General features: G+C 40.1%; 2 protein-coding genes across 2 annotated transcripts; both read right to left on the reverse strand.

Annotated features, from left to right (window-relative positions):
* Positions 1-827: 827 nt before the first annotated feature.
* On the reverse strand, positions 828-7,847 carry LOC117763765 (cytochrome P450 2B4-like). Its single transcript, XM_034589162.1, has 11 exons — positions 7,686-7,847; positions 6,066-6,228; positions 5,205-5,357; positions 4,637-4,797; positions 4,003-4,071; positions 3,736-3,840; positions 3,015-3,153; positions 2,559-2,644; positions 2,351-2,452; positions 2,003-2,144; positions 828-1,237 (listed from the first exon to the last, which is right to left on the reverse strand). The coding sequence occupies exons 1-11, from the start codon at positions 7,845-7,847 to the stop codon at positions 1,050-1,052; spliced, it is 1,470 nt and encodes a 489-aa protein (XP_034445053.1). The 3' UTR covers positions 828-1,049.
* Positions 7,848-9,354: 1,507 nt separating this feature from the next.
* LOC117763766 (cytochrome P450 2F2-like) lies at positions 9,355-16,946 on the reverse strand. Its single transcript, XM_034589163.1, has 11 exons — positions 16,785-16,946; positions 14,942-15,104; positions 13,805-13,957; positions 13,078-13,238; positions 12,500-12,568; positions 12,233-12,337; positions 11,511-11,649; positions 11,055-11,140; positions 10,847-10,948; positions 10,499-10,640; positions 9,355-9,764 (listed from the first exon to the last, which is right to left on the reverse strand). Exons 1-11 carry the CDS (start codon positions 16,944-16,946, stop codon positions 9,577-9,579), a joined length of 1,470 nt encoding a protein of 489 aa, XP_034445054.1. The 3' UTR covers positions 9,355-9,576.
* Positions 16,947-23,327: the final 6,381 nt, after the last annotated feature.

A 23,327-nucleotide genomic window follows, 5' to 3' on the forward strand; every position in this document is an offset into this window, starting at 1 on the left:
CAACGATGGGGATGGACACAAAGACAGGAAGTAGAGAATAGACACCGGAGGGCAATAATTTCAAAGTAAAACAGGAAACGGAGCCCAGATCATGAGCTTCACGAGTAAAGAAGCCATTTGTTGTCTTTCATTTCTATACCTGATCTGAACTACTGCAGAACCACAAGTGTTGATATGATGGAACAAGTTACCCATAAGTCTCTATCTCAAAATAAATAAATAATATTGACTATATGGTTATTGACTGATTTGTTTAAACGTTATGGGTTTAAGAAATTAACAATGTGGTGATTACAAGTACAAAACCACATAGAGACACATCTCTTAACAAAAATATACTTTATATTCAACTTCTGGAGTAAATAATTAATTTAATTTAATTTAATTTAATAAAAATAACCGTTGAATTAAATCTTTTTTTTAAAAGTTATGTATAGGCTTGTGATGTAAAAAAAATCTGAACATGAATCTGGTGAGTGTTTATATTTTTAAATAATTCATGTCTGCCATCTAGTGTTTGGAATGAGGAGCTGACACATGAGTTCATTCTGTGACTCACATGTTACACCGAGGCAGATCCAGGGCCAGTTCGGAGCCAGCGGCTGATCTCGAACCAGTTCTTTGTGTTTCGACGGCCAGAACAACTGGTTCCAGGCACAGCTCTAGTTCTAGTTTGTTGTTGTGTGTTTAGTTTGATTTTGTCTTTTTGTGATGATAACCAATCTTCAGTTGAAACTTTTTTCCCTAAAGCAAATTTTTATTTATCTTTCTTCCATTTGTTGTCCAATGCATCCATCAACATGAATAAGAAACATAACAAGGAAACATTTTGTCTCAATATTGCTGTTTATTCTCCAGCCCATCAATCCCATCGATCACTTACATATAAAGATGCATTTGATACAATCATAAAATTAGCAATTATACATTTGTAAAGTATATGTACGATATATTCTTTTTGTAAAATGATAAGCTACAAGGATATGATTTAAAAGATACCGTGAGGTAGCTCAAATAATATTGACTATTTGCACCGTGTGCAGAGCTTCTTACTGTGTCGCCCTGAGCTGGACATTCATGCAGTAAGGTTTGGGAGACAGGGTGACCCCGTAGACCGGAGTCAAGTCTGGCTCTCCTGCGTCCTGAGGCCAGACAAACTTGAACTTCCTCAGCAGAGTCACCAAGGTGAAGAAGAGCTCCATACGAGCCAGAGCCTCTCCCAGACACATCCGAGGACCTGAGATGTTAGAAATAAAAATAAAGAAGTTTGATCAAATTTTTGGGTAGCTGAGCTGCTTTGGACTTACTTTTAGCCAACCCCAACTATCTCAACTGTTTATCTGTGATATTTAGCAAACAGTTCTTTTCCCCACCAAAAGCCAACTGTTTCAACTGCCCTAACCCCCCCCCCCCCCAAGAAAACCCTTAGTTAACAAATAAACTTTATCCGTCATGTTTAGCCAACTCTTTTGCCCCACCATAAAATAACAGTTTTAAGCTAGCTACATCAACTGTTCAGCATTTAGCTTTCTGTCTCAACTGCCCCCCCCCCCCCCCCCCCAAAAAAAACATTTAGCTACTTAAATTACCTGTTTATGATGTCTCACCTCTTCAACTGCCCCCACCATACTTTCAGCTAACAGAATTAACTGTTAGCAACATTTAGCTCACGGTTCCCCGCACCGTACCTTTTAGCAAACTAAATCCGTTCAACGTTTAGCAAACTAAATCCGTTCAACGTTTAGCAAACTAAATCCGTTCAACGTTTAGCTAACTGTCTCAACTGCTCTCAACACTTTTGACTAATCATATTTCCCGTTTATGACATTTGGCTACTTTTAGCTGACAAAATAAAATTGTTAACCGTGATGTTCACACTTCTTATCCGACTAAATCAACTGTTCAACGTGCAGCTAACTGTTTCAACGTACATTTTTAGCTGTTTCAAGTGTGTATTGATGTGACAGAATGGCAAACACACAGCAGCTTGTTTGGTGTTTACCTGCAGAGAAAGGCAGGAAGGCCTTGGGTTTGAAAAACTCTCCCTGGTCGTTGAGGAAGTTGTCTGGGTTGAATTCATGAGGGAATTTCCATTGTCCCTCCTCTGTCAGGGCTGAGCCCAGGTTAGGGATGATCAACGTACCCTGAGGAAATTAACGACAATATTTGTAAGATTTACTGTAATGTAATAGTAACTTTCTACGATGTTTTATTTTTGGTTCCAACAGTTACATGCAACTTTGCAAACTTGCAGAAAAGTCATTCACAATTTTTGGTGAACCCTGACCTGGTTAGTCCACGTAATCACAGTTGGGTTTCCTTCCACAAAACGTAACCATTGGCCACTTACCCTGGGAATGGAGTATCCCATGAGCTCGGTGTCTTTGGTCGTTGAGTGGAAGACGCTGAGTGGAACGGTGTTGGCTATCCTCTGCACTTCATGGATCATAGCCTGGATGGAAACAAAGATTTTGAGAGCCTCTGACCCACACCCATATGTCAAATAGAAGTGACGTTATTGATGAATCATTACTAGAGAAATGTATCTGAACATATACCTGCATGTATGGCATGTTATGTCTGTCCTCAAACGTGACCGGATGCTTCCCTCCCAGCACCTCATCTATCTCCTGCTGGCAACGCTCTGAGAGACAAATTCTTCATGTTAAAAATATAACATTTCATCAAGTAAAAAAGTACCTAAAGTAAGTAAAAAGTTAAAGACAAAAGATTAATTATTGTAAAACATAACATTTGAAGGACGTAGTGCATCAACATAGATTAAAATGCAAGAAGTCACAGAATGAATCCCCCATTTTCTTTTGACTGTTGCCGGGAACCTCAGATAAACCAGCAGCAGATGAGCACAATGTTTTTGAAGGCAAATATATATCAAAAAGTCTGATGTATTCTATAAAGATAATTATTCAGTTATGAATTCCCTGGAAAGACAATGGTAAAACCACAGAGCCGATGACAGAAGTAAATCCTCACATTGGCACATGTGGACAAACCTTGTACGTGTGGATAGGCCATGAGGTGGAGGAAACCAGTGAGCAGGGTGTTGGAGGTCGTGTCAGTTCCAGCAAAGTGAAGATCAAGAGAAACCGAAACAAGTTCCTCCTCTGAAAATGGAGAATCCTCTCCGGCTCTCTAAAAAAGAAGAGTGATTCTTTAAAGATAAACCAACATTACATGTATATACACGAGCACACACACAATCTGATAAGAATCAGCTCACTTCCACGCGTGTTATTGTGTCATAACAGTTTAAGCGACACTATACAACTTTCTTACTTTAAAAGGGATAGTTCACCCAAAAATGAAAATGCACCCATTATCTGCTCACCACTATGCCGATGGAGGTGGTGTTTTGTGTTTTGTGGACTCAAACACTTCACCCACGCCTCCGTCGGCATAGGGGTGAGTTGATAATGAGTACATTTTCATTTTTGGGTGAACTATCCCTTTAATATAGCAGCAAATAGCAAAATTGCAATATATTTCCTGTTTGGTGGATCAATAGGCTTTGTTTATTTTCTGCAAGAAAACAACTTAATCGCTCAAACACAAAGCCAACAGAATTAATACCCACATGTGGCTGCAGAGGGCGCTGTAGCTCTAACAAAAGTTACACTGTTGCTTTAAGTTCCAGGGCTTATCAAAAAATTTTCATATTCAATATAAAACCATTTGTTTACATCAAATATAACATGTTAGTTTGAACACACACACCTTGTCCAGTTCGTCCAGATAGCAGTCAACTAAGTCTCGTGGATCTCCAGGAACTCTGGTTTTCTTGTGCTCATCCACCAAAGAACGTCCAAATGCCAACGTAACCTGATAAATATAAGATGTAAGTTGGATGTTCACTCCAGCATTAGGATTTCTGACGGTATATGGATGTGTATGTAGGGGAAAAAAAGAATAATAGATGTGTATATCCCTTTTTTAAATGGTCACATCAGCGTTATAATCATTTTCAAGGCCCAATCAACACACCTTAGTATTTTCGAAGGCCTTGACGAACGGCAGCGGCAAGTTACGAATCAGTGGAAAAGAGTCGTACAACTGTAAAGAAAGAACAAACATTTGTTAAAATCTGAATCCAAATGTGCAGATTCTGCTTCCACACTCGAAACAGATGATTTTAAATCTTGGATATTTCTCTATAATGGGAGGAGAAGTACAGCTGTAGATAACTCTTTGCAAGTTTAAAATTATTTTAGTTAGCAAACACCATCTCGTGCCTGTGACTTGGGGAAGGCTGTTTGGCTTTAGACACCAAAATATCAACAGCCGCTGCAAGTTGCAGAAGTGATGCAGACCTACAGGTGGTTAAAGAAAAGGCAGTAACTCAGTGGGGCTTCGAAGATCAATGGTGAACAAAGTGGACTCGCCCTCAAACCCTCAAACAAACCCTCTCACTATCCAGGAATCAAGCCAAAAAAACCCACATATAAATGCTGCCATCGGTTAATGACCTGCTGCAGCCACCAGGGGACCATTGGCTGTCATGTTGTCCATCATTATCTACAGTCTATGGTCCAAACAGCTTCTTCACCTCGGACTAGTGGACCTGAGTGACTGGGAATCTTTAGGCACAGAGAGAGAGAGAGAGAGCACTCAGACTCACCATCGCCCAGGGTCCGTTTGTTATCTTGGCGTTTTCTCTAAAGCAACGAACGATCACTTTGATGAACTCGTCGTCGTACTCGAAGCGTTTTCCAAACAGAACCTGGCATATGATGTTGGAGGCCATGTTATAAAAGATAATTCCTGGACTCACGCTCTTGCCTGTGAGACATGACGACAAAGAAACACAGACATTGAGCAGATTGTGGTGAGGACATAAAAGGAAGGTGAAAACAAGAGCACAGTCATAAATGAAAGTGTGTGATCAAAATCTAACTTATAATATTTAAATATTTCTGGAGGACTCAGGACTTTTACTGAGCTACAGCGCCCCCTGCAGCCACACGTGGGGATTAATTCTGTTGGGCTCCATGTCCGAGTGATCTAAGTTGTTTTCATGTAGAGAAAAAGCAAAGTCTATCAATGTGTTGAGTGACAACAGAGCTTCAGGGTGAGGAGCGGTAACAGCAAACATTCTCTTTATTCAAAGTCAATAAACCTTCAAACTTGTTATTCTCGGTATAAAAGGTGCATTGTGTTGCTTTAACTCAGAATTACAGACAACACACCAATGTTTTTTTCCAGTGCCTCCACAGTGTATTGTAGCTCTCCATGGATCCTGTCCGCCATTGAATTCTTCCCCAGACCAAAATTCCTCATCGTCGTCAGAGCAAAGCGACGGTGATCCCTCCAGCTGGGGCCAAAGTTCGCCAGGATCACGCCTACGACAGAAGCACAGAGAAGAGCACAGGTCGGCTCATGACTTTGCTATAATGTGTTTTCAAACCCGAGACATCAAGTAGTGGATTCACGAGAAAGAGACATGTCATAGTCATACAACTAAAGTCCCACTATATACAAATACGAGCACAAACAGTCGTCAGTGCAATGATATCTATGGTGGAAATCTTTTGCGTTATGATTTTAAACTGAAAACGTATGCCGATGACAAACTGAATACTACACTATTCAAACAACTGCTATCTCCTAAGATAGTAAAAATAGGACGTCAACACACATTCGTTTGTTCTCTTTTCACCATTTTCAGCTGTGTGTTTTAAATATGGGATTTGGGGAGTTTGAGAAGACACACACGGCAAAAGGTCATCACGACTTTTACTCAGGTGTTTGTTTCTGTCTTTTAAACATTTCCCAACATGTTGTAGCACAATGTGTTAAACAGTTTCCCTTGTGTATACTCCGATTCACAGTGATAATGGTAACAATTACATTACATTTCATTTAGCTGACGCTTTTATCCAAAGCGACTTACAATCAGTGCATTCAACCTTGAGGGTACAAACCCAGAACAACAAATATTTGCTTTACATGCATAAAAAGTGACAGTAGCCGATATTGACAGAATCTTCTTTTAGAAGAGTTTCATTGGAGCAGACGTTCTCTATCATAGACCATCATGTGTTTCCTACCTCTCCTCTGGGTGATGTCATTGACGAACAGGTCATCTGGTCGTCCAGCAAAATCAATCCCCTTGGTCACCAGAGCCTCCTTTATCGCATTCTGCCCGTTGAGGATGACCATAGGTTTGGGGCCGAGGAAGAGGCTGTAGACGTCTCCATACTTCTTCCTCAGCTGCCACAGAACAAGACGACATGTGTCAGTGAGTAAAATACATGTATATATATCACACAACTTCAATTTCATTGATAATGACAAAAGATAGTTCAGTGTGGAACATGGCAAAACACAGACAAGCCAGATCAAACTGTGGTGGCAATTCTGCAATCCCACTCTGACAACGAGGAACGAGACACAAATCTCTTACAGTAATGTCACACTTTAATGCTCAGAGCATGGTGCATCCCGACGGGAAGCTGTTCTTTCTCTTTATACGTTTGGCTCCTTCCTTCCCATCTGGTTGAGGTTGTTTCTAAACCTAAACTCAGGATCCTCTGATGACATGAAGGCAATACTGCCTTAGTTTAGGCCATCAGGCCAAGATTCATTCAGTTGTACAGGATACAGCATGATCAATGTCAATCATAGGGGGAATTAACATGATTACATTGTGCATGATCACTATCATTTATAAAGAGCACACAATGACAATGTTAACAAATTGTAAACAAATATTACAACGGATAAATCTAGCAAAGTAATAATGAACAGGACGACAGATGGTTCCAAAAGAGACTTTTTATTGCACATACATAAAATGAATGTCTGAAACATTTGGCCTTCACGAGTCTTGACCTGTATGTCATGAAGGAAACTGCCTAAGTATTCAAAGGACAAAAATATGGCTTAAATGCCGACAGGTGAATGGGAGAAACTTAAATTCCCAGCAGGCAGAAGACAAAAACTGAGAAAAGCCAATAACACAGAAAAACACCAGGCAACAGGACTGAATTAAACCAAGTCAGAGTGAATAGAACGATAAAGTGAATGTAGCACAGAGACTGAAGGAAGGGAGGACTGAACACAGTGAAACACATCAGGGCCGACAATCACAGAAACAGGCCCAAGACAGGAAGTAAAAACTACATCGAACTACAGAAAACACTTTTTTTCACCAAATCTCCACACCACACTCATAGATATCAGTTCTCTGAATATGTTGGATTCTTTTAATCAATATCCATTAATCATTCCCTGGGAAATCAGGGAAAATGTTAGGAAAGGCCCTGTCTAGTACTGTTAAATACTACAACTCAAACCAAACACTATTTCAGACCCTTGCAGACCCCATATAACCCCTATACTCCTGGTTATGTGCCAACTCTGTACAGACAGGGAGGTTTATTGTTTTCATTATGTTCTTTTATCCGTTTTTCTCTTGTTCTTTTATCAATTTAGTTGTATGATTGAGCATAATCTGTCTTTTCTTTGATTTGTTATCATTTATTTTATTATTGCACCTTCTAACTCGGTTTTGAGGAAAGATGTGCATATTATTATTATTTTTTTTATTATGCATTTATATAAACACAGCATGAAAAGCAGTAGCTTAGGTAGTCACAATATGCAATAAATATAAGAAGTTAAGGGATATTAAAGAGCAACGTCACTGATTTCAGTGTTTTTCTTACCCTCTCAAAGTCCTTCAGAGGATTCTCCAGGCTCAGATGTAAGAGGTTCCCCAGTACGGGCAGGGCGGGGGGTCCCGGGGGGAAGTTCTTGGGCCTCCGGGATTTCAGTTGAAGGATGATGAACCAAACGCAAAGCCACATGAGGATTATAGAAACCAACATGGTGGCACGGGTTGCACTGAGAGCTGCAGGACTCGTTGTGAGAGCAAAGATCGTCTCTGAACTCTGACTCCCCCTCCTCTGTTTCCTCGCAGAGTCAAATGTAAACAACACCGAGAGGCCCAAGTTGTGACGGGAGCTGTGAGCGGCTGCCGAGTGGAACCAAACCAATAAATCACTGAGCCAATTTATTAGTCAGATGAGTAATCTCCCTTCTTTGTATTAGCTGCTAAGTAAGCAAGAAATCAAAGTAAGGGTAAAGTCAAAGGTTAGTGCTTTTATCACCAGCTGTTACATAACTCCAGTGTTGATAAAGCACTGATCCCAGAGAGTTTACCTCAGAGCATCAGGTGGCCGAGCGGAAACAACACAGTGTTTGTGGGTCTGTTTGTGTAGCCATGGAGAAATTCTCATAGAACACGACTTGAATAAGAAACCAGAATGGGATCGGCGTGCGAGCCTGATCATGCACAAGCGTTTTTATTCTTATTTTATTAAACGACAAGGCTCACACGGTCCTGAGGCACGCAGGGGTCCAAGAATCAGAAACAGCTGTGCAAGCAAACAGGGGAGCAAGCAGAAATACAAAATGTAAAAAAGGACACAGACAAGAAGCTCACATTAACTGATGTTATGTTCAGGTGACTTGAAACAGGCTGTAAAAAACACTGGAGAATTATTAACCAACGATGGGGATGGACACAAAGACAAAAGTAGAGAATAGACACCGGAGGGCAATAATTTCAAAGTAAAACAGGAAACGGAGCCCAGATCATGAGCTTCACGAGTAAAGAAGCCATTTGTTGTCTTTCATTTCTATACCTGATCTGAACTACTGCAGAACCACAAGTGTTGATATGATGGAACAAGTTACCCATAAGTCTCTATCTCAAAATAAATAAATAATATTGACTTTATGGTTATTGACTGATTTGTTTAAACGTTATGGGTTTAAGAAATTAACAATGTGGTGATTACAAGTACAAAACCACATAGAGACACATCTCTTAACAAAAATATACTTTATATTCAACTTCTGGAGTAAATAATTAATTTAATTTAATTTAATTTAAGAAAAATAACCGTTGAATTAAATATTTTTTTTAAAAGTTATGTATAGGCTTGTGATGTAAAAGAAATCTGAACATGAATCTGGTGAGTGTTTATATTTTTAAATAATTCATGTCTGCCATCTAGTGTTTGGAATGAGGAGCTGACACATGAGTTCATTCTGTGACTCACATGTTACACCGAGGCAGATCCAGGGCCAGTTCGGAGCCAGCGGCTGATCTCGAACCAGTTCTTTGTGTTTCGACGGCCAGAACAACTGGTTCCAGGCACAGCTCTAGTTCTAGTTTGTTGTTGTGTGTTTAGTTTGATTTTGTCTTTTTGTGATGATAACCAATCTTCAGTTGAAACTTTTTTCCCTAAAGCAAATTTTTATTTATCTTTCTTCCATTTGTTGTCCAATGCATCCATCAACATGAATAAGAAACATAACAAGGAAACATTTTGTCTCAATATTGCTGTTTATTCTCCAGCCCATCAATCCCATCGATCACTTACATATAAAGATGCATTTGATACAATCATAAAATTAGCAATTATACATTTGTAAAGTATATGTACGATATATTCTTTTTGTAAAATGATAAGCTACAAGGATATGATTTAAAAGATACCGTGAGGTAGCTCAAATAATATTGACTATTTGCACCGTGTGCAGAGCTTCTTACTGTGTCGCCCTGAGGTGGACATTCATGCAGTAAGGTTTGGGAGACAGGGTGACCCCGTAGACCGGAGTCAAGTCTGGCTCTCCTGCGTCCTGAGGCCAGACAAACTTGAACTTCCTCAGCAGAGTCACCAAGGTGAAGAAGAGCTCCATACGAGCCAGAGCCTTTCCCAGACACATCCGAGGACCTGAGACGTTAGAAATAAAAATAAAGAAGTTTGATCAAATTTTTGGGTAGCTGAGCTGCTTTGGACTTACTTTTAGCCAACCCCAACTATCTCAACTGTTTATCTGTGATATTTAGCAAACAGTTCTTTTCCCCACCAATAGCCAACTGTTTCAACTGCCCTAACCACCCCCCCCCCCCCCCCCAAGAAAACCCTTAGTTAACAAATAAACTTTATCCGTCATGTTTAGCCAACTCTTTTGCCCCACCATAAAATAACAGTTTTAAGCTAGCTACATCAACTGTTCAGCATTTAGCTTTATGTCTCAACTGCCCCCCCAAAAAAAACATTTAGCTACTTAAATTACCTGTTTATGATGTCTCACCTCTTCAACTGCCCCCACCATACTTTCAGCTAACAGAATTAACTGTTAGCAACATTTAGCTCACGGTTCCCCGCACCGTACCTTTTAGCAAACTAAATCCGTTCAACGTTTAGCAAACTAAATCCGTTCAACGTTTAGCTAACTGTCTCAACTGCTCTCAACACTTTTGACTAATCATATTTCCCGTTTATGACATTTGGCTACTTTTAGCTGACAAAATAAAATTGTTAACCGTGATGTTCACACTTCTTATCCGACTAAATCAACTGTTCAACGTGCAGCTAACTGTTTCAACGTACATTTTTAGCTGTTTCAAGTGTGTATTGATGTGACAGAATGGCAAACACACAGCAGCTTGTTTGGTGTTTACCTGCAGAGAAAGGCAGGAAGGCCTCGGGTTTGAAAAACTCTCCCTGGTCGTTGAGGAAGTTGTCTGGGTTGAATTCATGAGGGAATTTCCATTGTCCCTCCTCTGTCAGGGCTGAGCCCAGGTTAGGGATGATCAACGTACCCTGAGGAAATTAACGACAATATTTGTAAGATTTACTTTAATGTAATAGTAACTTTCTACGATGTTTTATTTTTGGTTCCAACAGTTACATGCAACTTTGCAAACTTGCAGAAAAGTCATTCACAATTTTTGGTGAACCCTGACCTGGTTAGTCCACGTAATCACAGTTGGGTTTCCTTCCACAAAACGTAACCATTGGCCACTTACCCTGGGAATGGAGTATCCCATGAGCTCGGTGTCTTTGGTCGTTGAGTGGAAGACGCTGAGTGGAACGGTGTTGGCTATCCTCTGCACTTCATGGATCATAGCCTGGATGGAAACAAAGATTTTGAGAGCCTCTGACCCACACCCATATGTCAAATAGAAGTGACGTTATTGATGAATCATTACTAGAGAAATGTATCTGAACATATACCTGCATGTATGGCATGTTATGTCTGTCCTCAAACGTGACCGGATGCTTCCCTCCCAGCACCTCATCTATCTCCTGCTGGCAACGCTCTGAGAGACAAATTCTTCATGTTAAAAATATAACATTTCATCAAGTAAAAAAGTACCTAAAGTAAGTAAAAAGTTAAAGACAAAAGATTAATTATTGTAAAACATAACATTTGAAGGACGTAGTGCATCAACATAGATTAAAATGCAAGAAGTCACAGAATGAATCCCCCATTTTCTTTTGACTGTTGCCGGGAACCTCAGATAAACCAGCAGCAGATGAGCACAATGTTTTTGAAGGCAAATATATATCAAAAAGTCTGATGTATTCTATAAAGATAATTATTCAGTTATGAATTCCCTGGAAAGACAATGGTAAAACCACAGAGCCGATGACAGAAGTAAATCCTCACATTGGCACATGTGGACAAACCTTGTACGTGTGGATAGGCCATGAGGTGGAGGAGACCAGTGAGCAGTGTGTTGGAGGTCGTGTCAGTTCCAGCAAAGTGAAGATCAAGAGAAACCGAAACGAGTTCGTCCTCTGAAAATGGAGAATCCTCTCCGGCTCTCTAAAAAAGAAGAGTGATTCTTTAAAGATAAACCAACAGTACATGTATATACACGAGCACACACACAATCTGATAAGAATCAGCTCACTGCCACGCGTGTTATTGTGTCATAACAGTTAAAGCGACACTATACAACTTTCTTACCTTAAAAGGGATAGTTCACCCAAAAATGAAAATGCACCCATTATCTGCTCACCACTGTGCCGATGGAGGTGGTGTTTTGTGTTTTGTGGACTCAAACACTTCACCCACGCCTCCGTCGGCATAGGGGTGAGTAGTTAATGAGTGCATTTTCATTTTTGGGTGAACTATCCCTTTAATATAGCAGCAAATAGCAAAATTGCAATATATTTCCTGTTTGGTGGATCAATAGGCTTTGTTTATTTTCTGCAAGAAAACAACTTAATCGCTTAAACAACAAAGCCAACAGAATTAATACCCACATGTGGCTGCAGAGGGCGCTGTAGCTCTAACAAAAGTTACACTGTTGCTTTAAGTTCCAGGGCTTATCAAAAAATGATCATATTCAATATAAAACCATTTGTTTAAATCAAATATAACATGTTAGTTTGAACACACACACCTTGTCCAGTTCGTCCAGATAGCAGTCAACTAAGTCTCGTGGATCTCCAGGAACTCTGGTTTTCTTGTGCTCATCCACCAAAGAACGTCCAAATGCCAACGTAACCTGATAAATATAAGATGTAAGTTGGATTTTCACTCCAGCATTAGGATTTCTGACAGTATATGGATGTGTACGTAGGGGAAAAAAAGAATAATAGATGTTCATATCCCTTTTTTGAATGGTCACATCAGCGTTATAATCATTTTCAAGGCCCAATCAACACACCTTAGTATTTTCGAAGGCCTTGACGAACGGCAGCGGCAAGTTACGAATCAGTGGAAAAGAGTCGTACAACTGTAAAAAAGAAAAAAAATTCATTACAATTTTAATCCAAATGTGCGAAGTACAGCTGTAGATAACTCTTTTAGAAATTAAAATAAAATTATTTTAGTTAGAAAACACCATCTCGTGCCTGTGACTTGGGGAAGGCTGTTTGGCTTTAGACACCAAAATATCAACAGCCGCTGCAAGTTGCAGAAGTGATGCAGACCTACAGGTGGTTAAAGAAAAGGCAGTAACTCAGTGGGGCTTCGAAGATCAATGGTGAACAAAGTGGACTCGCCCTCAAACCCTCAAACAAACCCTCTCACTATCCAGGAATCAAGCCAAAAAAACCCACATATAAATGCTGCCATCGGTTAATGACCTGCTGCAGCCACCAGGGGACCATTGGCTGTCATGTTGTCCATCATTATCTACAGTCTATGGTCCAAACAGCTTCTTCACCTCGGACTAGTGGAGATGACCTGAGTGACTGGGAATCTTTAGGCACAGAGAGAGAGAGAGAGAGCACTCAGACTCACCATCGCCCAGGGTCCGTTTGTTATCTTGGCATTTTCTTTAAAGCAACGAACGATCACTTTGATGAACTCGTCGTCGTACTCGAAGCGTTTTCCAAACAGAACCTGGCATATGATGTTGGAGGCCATGTTATAAAAGATAATTCCTGGACTCACGCTCTTGCCTGTGAGACATGACGACAAAGAAACACAGACATTGAGCAGATTGTGGTGAGGACATAAAAGGAAGGTGAAAACAAGAGCACAGTCATAAATGAAAGTGTGTGATCAAAATCTAACTTATAATATTTGAATATTTCTGGAGGACTCAGGACTTTTACTGAGCTACAGTGCCCCCTGCAGCCACACGTGGGGATTAATTCTGTTGGGTGCATGTCCGATTGATCTGAGTTGTTTTCATGTAGAGAAAAAGCAAAGTCTATCAATGTGTTGACTGGCGCTCTGGCTGAAACACAACTGAACTGTGGAAATGACCCACGATCCCCTCATTCCTGAACCAGAAGAGCTCGCTGGACCTGATTCTGACAGTTGAATCTGCAACTGTCACTCAGTTCCACACAGGAGATCGAACCCACTCACCAAAGTTACATAGAGAGAGAACAGAGCTTCAGGGTGAGGAGCGGTAACAGCAAACATTCTCTTTATTCAAAGTCAATAAACCTTCAAACTTGTTATTCTCGGTATAAAAGGTGCATTGTGTTGCTTTAACTCAGAATTACAGACAACACACCAATGTTTTTTTCCAGTGCCTCCACAGTGTATTGTAGCTCTCCATGGATCCTGTCCGCCATTGAATTCTTCCCCAGACCAAAATTCCTCATCGTCGTCAGAGCAAAGCGACGGTGATCCCTCCAGCTGGGGCCAAAGTTCGCCAGGATCACGCCTACGACAGAAGCACAGAGAAGAGCACAGGTCGGCTCATGACTTTGCTATAAAGCATCAGGCAGTTAATTCACAAGAAAGAGATATGTAATAGTCATACAACTAAAGTCCCACTATATACAAATACGAGCACAAACACTCATCAGTGCAATGATATCTATGGTGGAAATCTTGTGCGTTATGATTTTAAACTGAAAGCGTATGCCCATGACATTTTGCTGAGCATAAAAAACACCAGGAGGACATGGTGTTGCAGCGGTTTGGCCCTACAGGAAAAAAAAGTCCCTTCATTTTGAAACAAGAGGCTCAGAACTGGCTCCAGCAAACAGATAAATAATTGCACAGGATTACAATCTTGCACAATTATCAAACAAATAATCAAATTATGAACTTTGTCGCTGAAAAGTGGAGCAGCCCATTCTGGAAGAGACTTTTGCTTGAATTTAACGTGTGGATTCGATGAGACTATCTATACCTTCACCTTTCTTTGGCAAACTGAATACTACACTATTCAAACAACTGCTATCTCCTAAGATAGTAAACATAGGACGTCAACACACATTTGTTTGTTCTCTTTTCACCAGTTTCAGCTGTGTGTTTTAAATATGGGAAGGATTTCGGGAAGTTTTCAAAGACTCACAATGCAAAAGGCAACCACGACTTTTACTCAGGTGTTTGTTTCTGTCTTTTAAACATTTCCCAACATGTTGTAGCACAATGTGTAAAACAATTTCCCTTGTGTATACTCCGATTCACAGTGATAATGGTAACAATTACATTACATTTCATTTAGCTGACGCTTTTATCCATTCAACCTTGAGGGTACAAACCCAGAACAACAAGAATCAAGTAAGTAATGGCATCAAGATGTATATTTGCTTTACATGCATAAAAAGTGACAGTAGCCGATATTGACAGAATCTTCTTTTAGAAGAGCTTCATTGGAGCAGACATTCTCTATCATAGACCATCATGTGTTTCCTACCTCTCCTCTGGGTGTAGTCATTGACGAACAGGTCATCTGGTCGTCCAGCAAAATCAATCCCCTTGGTCACCAGAGCCTCCTTTATCGCATTCTGCCCGTTGAGGATGACCATAGGTTTGGGGCCGAGGAAGAGGCTGTAGACGTCTCCATACTTCTTCCTCAGCTGCCACAGAACAAGACGACATGTGTCAGTGTTTAAAATACATGTATATATATCACACAACTTCAATTTCACTGATAATGACAAAAGGTAGTTCAGTGTGAAACATGGCAAAACACAGACACAGAAATACAGAAATAAATAAATGTGGAAATAAATGTGGAAATAAATTTAGGACAATGATTCATTTACTTCTGTATTTATTTTCACATTTATTTATTTATTTCCACATTTTTATATTTCCACATTTATTTAGTTATGTATTTCTGTGTCCATATGTAAATGAGGTAGGAGGCAGAATTGGTCAACTGAGGACACACACACACACATACACACACACACACACACACACACATACACACACACACACACACACACACAGGCCTCGGGGCTAAACAAACTTATTGTTTGTTTGATTCACTCCAGAGTTTGAGGCTGTTTCTCTGTTCACATCTGCTCAATGATCAGCGCCGCTGCTTCATCATCAGAGCAGAAGCTGCAGGCGGTTTGTACCGAGCTGGAGTTTCTGTTTCCTCCTCCTCTTTACACTCACTCTAACGAATAAACAGTCATCACTAGTTATCAGGAACTGAACTGGATCGTCACACTCCTGTGACCAATCCTGCATGAGACTGAGGTTAGGACCGCCTTTCTCATTAGCATACGGACACAGAAATACAGAAATAAATAAATGTGGAAATATATTTAAGACATTTATTTATACATTTCTGTAGTTATTTCTGTTTTCATTTCTGTATTTATTTCCTTATTTATTTATGCATTTATTCATTTATACTTAAGTCATGTATCGTCCTCCATACTTAAGTAGTAATTGTTAGGATTTTAATAATATAATTAGACACTATAGCCCCGAAAAGGATCGATTTTACACACACCATGTTTGTACCTTAACAGAAAGAATTTATGTTTTGTTATGTGTTAGGACTGTAATCCATGGCATACAATACACTGTACTTAAACTTGTTCTCATACATAAACCTTTATATATATTACAGTATTCCTTTAGCTTTATTCAACATCACACATACATGAATGCACTGTGCTCATTAAGACACTGTGACCTATGCCTTAGAAAGAAATCAAGAAGCTGCCCCAGCTTCTGAAGGCCAGATAGGAAAGGCGTTGTTTTGTCTGATAAATACGCATGCTTACACACACAGAACATACAGACGATAAAACAGAAACACAATGTTTCACACTCCAATGAACAAAAACACTGTGTCTGCAAAACTACTGAAGACTCACAAAGCTTCAGCCGGATAAAGGCTTTTTCTTAATACACAAAACTTAACACTGTCAGAATGTGAAGATTTGTCCAGCTACTATCAAAGGAGTGACGAACCTGGGAGCGGCTCCTCATCATTGGTGGATTCCAGTTCCAAGATGCTGGGACCAAGTATTATAAATATTGCACCTGTCATCCGTTCGGGGCGACTCTTGACTACCCCGAGCTACGGACTAAAAGCCGAGGCTGTGCATTGAGTGCCCATAGCTATGCTGTACCTTTTTCATTGCTTCTAAATAAATACTTTTTGAACTAAGACCGACCCTTCTCATACCTAAGGATAAAAGAACACGACATAATACGCACGTATATGCAATAAATATAACAAGTTAAGGGATATTAAAGAGCAACGTCACTGATTTCAGTGTTTTACTTACCCTCTCAAAGTCCTTCAGAGGATTCTCCAGGCTCAGATGTAAGAGGTTCCCCAGTACGGGCAGGGCGGGGGGTCCCGGTGGGAAGTTCTTGGGCCTCCGGGATTTCAGTTGAAGGATGATGAACCCAACGCAAACGCACAGGAGGATAATAGAAACGAACATGGTGGCAGGTGTTGCACTGAGAGCTGCTGGACTCGCTGTGAGAGCAAAGACCTCTGATCTCTGACTCCCCCTACACTGGACGAAAAGCCGAATTTTCCGAAGGTGTTATCTAATTAGCATATGAATCGCAGCGCAATCGCTTGTGAGAACTTATCTCACTTCACCATTGGATGAAACCACAGACCTTTGAAACGAAAAGTCACTTGTGATTGGCTGGTAGATCTGTTGCTATTGGTCACCCTGGGTCATTATAATACACACGTGGGTAAACCCCTCCCACACAATATTAATAATAATAATAATAATTAATATATAGTTATTACAAATAATTTATATATTAATATATATTATTAATTATTAGTATTATATTATTATATTATTATTTACCAGAAGCACTGCAGTTACTGAAGACTATACATTCATTCATGTGATGCTTGATGTTATATATTTAACATATTGTAGAGGGAAAAAAACATTAACAAGGTATATGTTGAGTTAAAGCTTTATTTACATACAGCACAAATATTGTTCAAACACAACTGGCCTAGCCAGTGAAAAACTAATCAGGTGAAGCTTGAAAAGTCTCTTTGCCGCCTCTGGGTCATCTGAGGCGGTCTGCTCCAGTGTGCAGACGTCTGTTGTGTGTAGCTGTGAGATCCAGTGTAGCTTCCAGTCTTCTTTGAAGTGTGGCACACAGGTCGGTGAGCTCCTGGCTGTGGAAGGATGGATCCATGTCATCTGTCCCGCTTCAATCAGCTGCAAACACAATCAGTACAATTAGCACAGTTCAATGACAACTAGGGCTGCAACTAACGACTATTCTGATAGTCGATTAATCTATCGATTATTGAAACGATTAATCGACTAATCGGATTATGAATGACACAAATTCTCAATTGCTCTTATTTAGCCAACAGCTTTTAAATTTAGCTTGAGGTTGTTCGCGGCATGTGATGACTGAAAATAAAGACAATAAAGATCGATACTTCATTCAAAAATGTCTTTTAATAAACTTTGCTGCATATTAGGCTACTATTGATACAAAAACAAAGAAAAATCTAGTTTGTGTCCATTTAAAACCAAGGACAGGCAAAGTGCTAATATAAAAAAAATAATTTAAATTCAAGTTTCCCTTTTTCCTGTGAACCAAGAACAGGCCAAGTGCTGATACTAAAAATAAATTAAAAATCAAGTATCCATTTTTTCTGTTAACAAAAGGACAGGGAAAGTAGCAGCAATAAAAACATCAACAAACGAAACTACAGTCTTCTTCGGACTGCATACTTGTGATTAAAAAAGATCCTATTTGTCAGGCAATAGGATAACACTACGCTTTTAAACTCATTAAAAAAAAGTTTAAACCATATTTTTGTAATGGATTCTAGAATCCTGCGCACAGGTATATACGTTTATATAGCAAGCTGGATAACAGGCTACTTTACCGAGGCGATGTCCAACGTGCCTCCTCTTCAAATGCTCGTGTCCTGCTTCCATGGAAAGCTAGGTCCGCCTTGCAAATAATGCAGGTAGTTTTTTTTCGGGTTATGTTAAAGGTGACGTTCTCCCGTACTTTTGACTTTCTGCTACGCGATGCTGTTGCAACGGACACCGCCATTGGTCCATGTTTTGTCGCTATTGCACATGCGCGACTTTCAGGGCGCGAGATGGCTCACTCCTCAGCTACTTCCGTCAGCACCTCCGGTAAATCGACGTTTAGTTCAGCTGCACGCTATGACGTAACCAACGAATCATCGACGATTAAATTCGTCTCTCTCTCTCTCTCTCTCTCTCTCTCTCTCTCTCTCTCTCTCTCTCTCTCTCTCTCTCATACAGACACATACATTGATTTCCTTTATGTGTTTGTTCCTCAATGTGAAATTGTACAAAATCAGGGAAAGTCATTCAATAACTTTACTATTTCACTCTCTTTTCTTTTCACTTCCTATTTCTAGAAGATGAGAAGAACAGAATGGTGACGCTGCCTTTAACTCAACCATAGACTGTTTATAAAGAATACAGACACACTGTTTATTTACAGTCTATGACCCTAATGGGCAAGGCTGATGTAAACAAGCAGCACATTCACAGACACCTAATTGTCACGCAATTGCTTGCTGAATGGAAACATATCACTAAAATAAAAAAGTTAAATAGTTCTGGCAAAAAGTTCATCATTGTGTCATATTGTGTACTTTAATCTCCATGTGTGTGTGTTTGTGTGTGTTTGTGGTCATGTGTGTGGTTGTGTGTGTTGGGGAATTGTGGAGAAAGAAGGTGAAAGACCGCTGGTCTCTTCCCATCAGTGTCACGGGGTCAACACGTTGGTGTGATGTGGGAGACTGAGGTCAGTCAAAGGCTTCGTTTTCCCGAAACATGACCATCCTGGCATTCCACAGCTCAGCATCGCGCTGATGAACTCAGTTTCCCAGTCCAGCTGATGACCTTTTTTATTTTGTGTTTGCTCTGCTTTTGCTCAATGTCGACAATATGTCTTTGGACCGAGGGAGAAAGCTCGAGTTTCCCAAATCCCACAGACACAGGGGGGACATGCAAAGTCCGCAAAGTTTGGCCGAACAGGGATTTAAACCAGGATCCTTGACTAATAAATGTAAATATGTCTATAAATATACATTTCTGTGTGGAAGGATTTTCTGTTGTGTAAAAGCAAACTAATGCATTTGAATGTTGCTTCAATTTAAACGTGTGTGTGTCACGTGGACGACCGGACAACCTCAGAGAGCACGTTAAGAAGAGACGTCCTGTTCACAGCTGCAGCTTGATGTGTACCTACAGCTGAGTCAGCTACTAACAGGAGCATGAATGTGTACATGTGTGAGGTGCGTCACTTTATGACTGTTTTAGTGGAACTGTGCGTGTGTGTGTGCATAGTCTGTAGTCATCATTATAGCATATAGGGACACTTGAGCCTGTTAAATGTGTGTGTGTGTGTGTGTGTGTGTGTGTGTGTGTGTGTGTGTGTGTGCACGCATGTCTATTAATAGTTATGAGGGCCCATTTTGGTTCAATACCATCATTGTGAGGACATTTTGACGTCCTCACAAATTCAGTGGGCTGTTTGAGGGTTAGGACTTGGTTTTAGGGTTAGTATTAGGTTTAGGTCAGGGTTAGGCATTTAGTTGTGATGGTTAAGGTTAGGGTAAGGGGCTAGGGCATGCATTATATCAATGAGTGTCCTCACTACTATAGAGAGACGTGTGTGTGTGTGTGAGCGCGCTTTTGTTTTCTCACTTCTATCATTCTGTCCAGCTCATTATCTTCCTGTTACTCCCCCGGAGCTAAACAATACAGCAGCCATCACAAGCTGTCTGTGGACACTGAGATAAGTAACACAATGCAGGCGGCTCTGAAGTCACAACAACAGATTCTCTGTGTTTCTGTCACCTGCTTGTACATACATGAGGCTTCACTATAAGCAAATACACACTGACACTTAAAACAGACATATGCGCACCTAACCCCCTTATATTGTTAATACGATACGTTTATTCCCATTATTACCTCCACCACGGAGGTTATGTTATGTTTGTACGCAAGATTACGCAAAAAATACAGGACGGAAACTTACCAGAAAACTTCCTCTCAACTAAATTTCTTTCACATTGTGAGGTCGGGTGTTTCTTTCACATTTTCACAGATTTCCTATGGAACTAGAATGGCACACACACCTCAGTCAAGGCCCAGCAGTCCCCTTATGCAACCACATTTAAATGTACTAGATTTCTATTTGGATCTGCACGAAATAGCGCACACTCATAAACATCAGTTTTAGATTCAAGAATTATTCTAAAAATGTAATGGGTCCTTCCCTGACCCATACAGCATCCATTCCACACATTCCATGGTAACCCGTCCAGCAGTTTTTGTGTAATCCTGCTTACAAAAAAAACAGACAGGGGTGAAAACATAACCTTCTTCATAATAATTCATGGGTCTTGATAAAAATCAGACATAGGAGGGCACTGATATCTATGAGTGTGTAAACTGTTGCAGCTTAATTGACTGTCGGGCTCTACTGAGTGTCGATGTGCTTCTATCTGGTGCGTGTGTGTCTGAAATGGGTCACAGGGTTGTTGTACGTTGTTGCCAAATTTGAGTCTTTTAGAGAATAAAGGCATGAAAGGCTCAGAGATCGTGTTCTCAGGAACTGCTCCTGCTATCAGGAAGAGGAGGATGTTGTTTTTTCCATTATACTTAGCCTGAAATGTGGCCCAGCATTTTATGGACCATAACAATTCACTTCCACAGAGAAATACCCACGTCCATATTAGTTTGCAGGATTACACAGAAACTACTGACCTGATGATTAAACTGATGATTTTATGAGTTTATTATAGCAAGAGCAGCTCCTGGGAATATGCTGCACTATGTAAACGTCTGTGTAAAACCTGACACCTCCACCAAATGCCCAACTTCCCTTAAATTCTATCAAACTGCAGCAAATTCCACACACTCATAGATGTCAGCTTTTGAAAATCAACATCGCTGTGTGATGACCTCCACCGAGGAGCTTGTGTTTTTACCCTCAACTGCTTAAGAGATTACCGTGAAACCCCTGGACGGATAACCATGACATTTGGTGGAAGGCTGGGGTGTTGTTCAGGGAAGAGCCCATTTCATTTGGGCACAGATCCAAATCAGGGGGTAGAATCTTTTCAACTTTCTTTAACATTATGAGATAGAACCTTTTTTCTTGATATCACAGAGAATAATTCATGAATCTTGATAAAAAGCAAAACCAGACATCATTAGGGGACTGATATAAATGTGTGTGTGTGCGTGTGTGCGTGTGTGTGTATAATTTGGTTGAGATCCAAATAAAAATCTTGATCTAGTAAATTGAAGTGTGGCTTCATGAGGAGACCTTTTGTGGAGGTGCGTGCTCTCTGAGTGACACTCTGGTTTAAATATACATTATAATAAATGTCTGTAATGTGAAAGTTAAGGGTGAGGGTCTGACTTATATTCACTGGTCTATGTAACTTCTGAAAAACTGCATGCGGCTGCCAAGTAAAGAACATGTAACAAGAGGAAATAATCACTTGAGATTGAAATGTGATAATGTGACATATTGTTGGAAAACAATGAAAACAAGTAGAGTGCTCGTCAAACCTCGACTGAGGTCACAGGCTAACGCTCCGAGGGAAGTGAAAAAGAATTCCTGGATCCGTTCCAGTGATTCCTTCGATCACAATCCAACTGTCAGCAATGAAAATATACTGTAACTTCCTAAGTGGAGGCACTAATCATCACTCTTAATGGTGTTTAACTGCAATGATTGTTACTTATGCTGTACAAGGTTATTCAAGTTTTACACACAATATATATATATATATAGATATAAACATTATTTGGTCTAATCCGGACAAATCTGGCCTGGATGACGCACTTGGGGACAATATTGAGGGTCAAAATTGACTGTAAATTGACAATCACCCATTTTGGTTTAAATCAGTGAGATAAGCTAGTTAAGATAATGAGGGGGGGGGGGGGGTCTTAGCCATGCACATCATGTAATAACATACAACTGTACGTTGACTGGGCTTTATCCAGGTCTGTCTGCGGTCCTGTCATTCTGAATAAAGCTGAGATGAGAAGTTCAGGTGAATTCCCTCTCTTCAAAAACACGCAAGTGATGATGTTGTGTCGTTCATCATGTTGTTTTGACCAACAATAACTTTATTTATATACAGTAGCACCTTTAAAAACAGTTGTTAGCGAGTGCTTCATAAAGAGGACAAATAAAAACGTAGATGCCATTTAAATTCAAAGACATTAAACAAAATAATACGACATCATTTTAAAGTAACGGCAAAATAAAAGTATAAAAGTTTAGTATTATTTGTTAGTTTGCAGGAAAACGCAAAAACTCCTGAACAGATTACAATGGAAACGGATATCAATCTGATTTATGAGTTTATTATCGCAAGAGCAGTTCCTGTGAATATGATGCAGCTGGCAACAACTGCACTGTGTAAAGGTTTGTGTGAAAGCTCACACCTCCACCAACGGCCAACACTCCCCTTGAATTCCATCAAGCTGCACCTTTCAATATATATTTCATAATACAACATTATTTCAAAGTAACAGCAAAATAATAGTATACAAGATAAGTAAATCATTAGTAATGACTAAAAACAATTGAGTAAAAGTCTTTCAGTAAAAATAAATGCTGAGAGAGAGGAGTTAAACACAGATATTGACATTAACTGTTCCATAGGTTTGGTCCCGACAGCAGGGGCCAGATGTTTTTTAAGTCTTAAGTGAGAAATGTCTAACAGGACCTTATCAGGAGAACTCAGGCTACGGGCTGGTGAGGAGTTCAGCCAAGTAGCTTAGTGTCAAACCCCCTGGGGCCCCTGG

The sequence above is a fragment of the Hippoglossus hippoglossus genome, chromosome 6, assembly GCF_009819705.1.
Source record: "Hippoglossus hippoglossus isolate fHipHip1 chromosome 6, fHipHip1.pri, whole genome shotgun sequence".
NCBI classification, from domain to species: domain Eukaryota; kingdom Metazoa; phylum Chordata; class Actinopteri; order Pleuronectiformes; family Pleuronectidae; genus Hippoglossus; species Hippoglossus hippoglossus.

Bases quoted from the DNA above. Each gene is read 5' to 3' on its own strand.
- LOC117763765 (XM_034589162.1), bottom strand. From the start codon at position 7,847: ATGTTGGTTTCTATAATCCTCATGTGGCTTTGCGTTTGGTTCATCATC. The intron at 4,072-4,636 runs GTGAGTCTGAGT...CTTTCTTTACAG, and splicing joins CAAACGGACCCTGGGCGATG to TTGTACGACTCTTTTCCACT. The intron at 1,238-2,002 runs GTAAACACCAAA...CTAACATCTCAG, and splicing joins CTTCCTGCCTTTCTCTGCAG to GTCCTCGGATGTGTCTGGGA.
- LOC117763766 (XM_034589163.1), bottom strand. From the start codon at position 16,946: ATGTTCGTTTCTATTATCCTCCTGTGCGTTTGCGTTGGGTTCATCATC. The intron at 12,569-13,077 runs GTGAGTCTGAGT...TCTTTTTTACAG, and splicing joins CAAACGGACCCTGGGCGATG to TTGTACGACTCTTTTCCACT. The intron at 10,641-10,846 runs GTAAGTGGCCAA...TAATTTCCTCAG, and splicing joins TGGGATACTCCATTCCCAGG to GGTACGTTGATCATCCCTAA.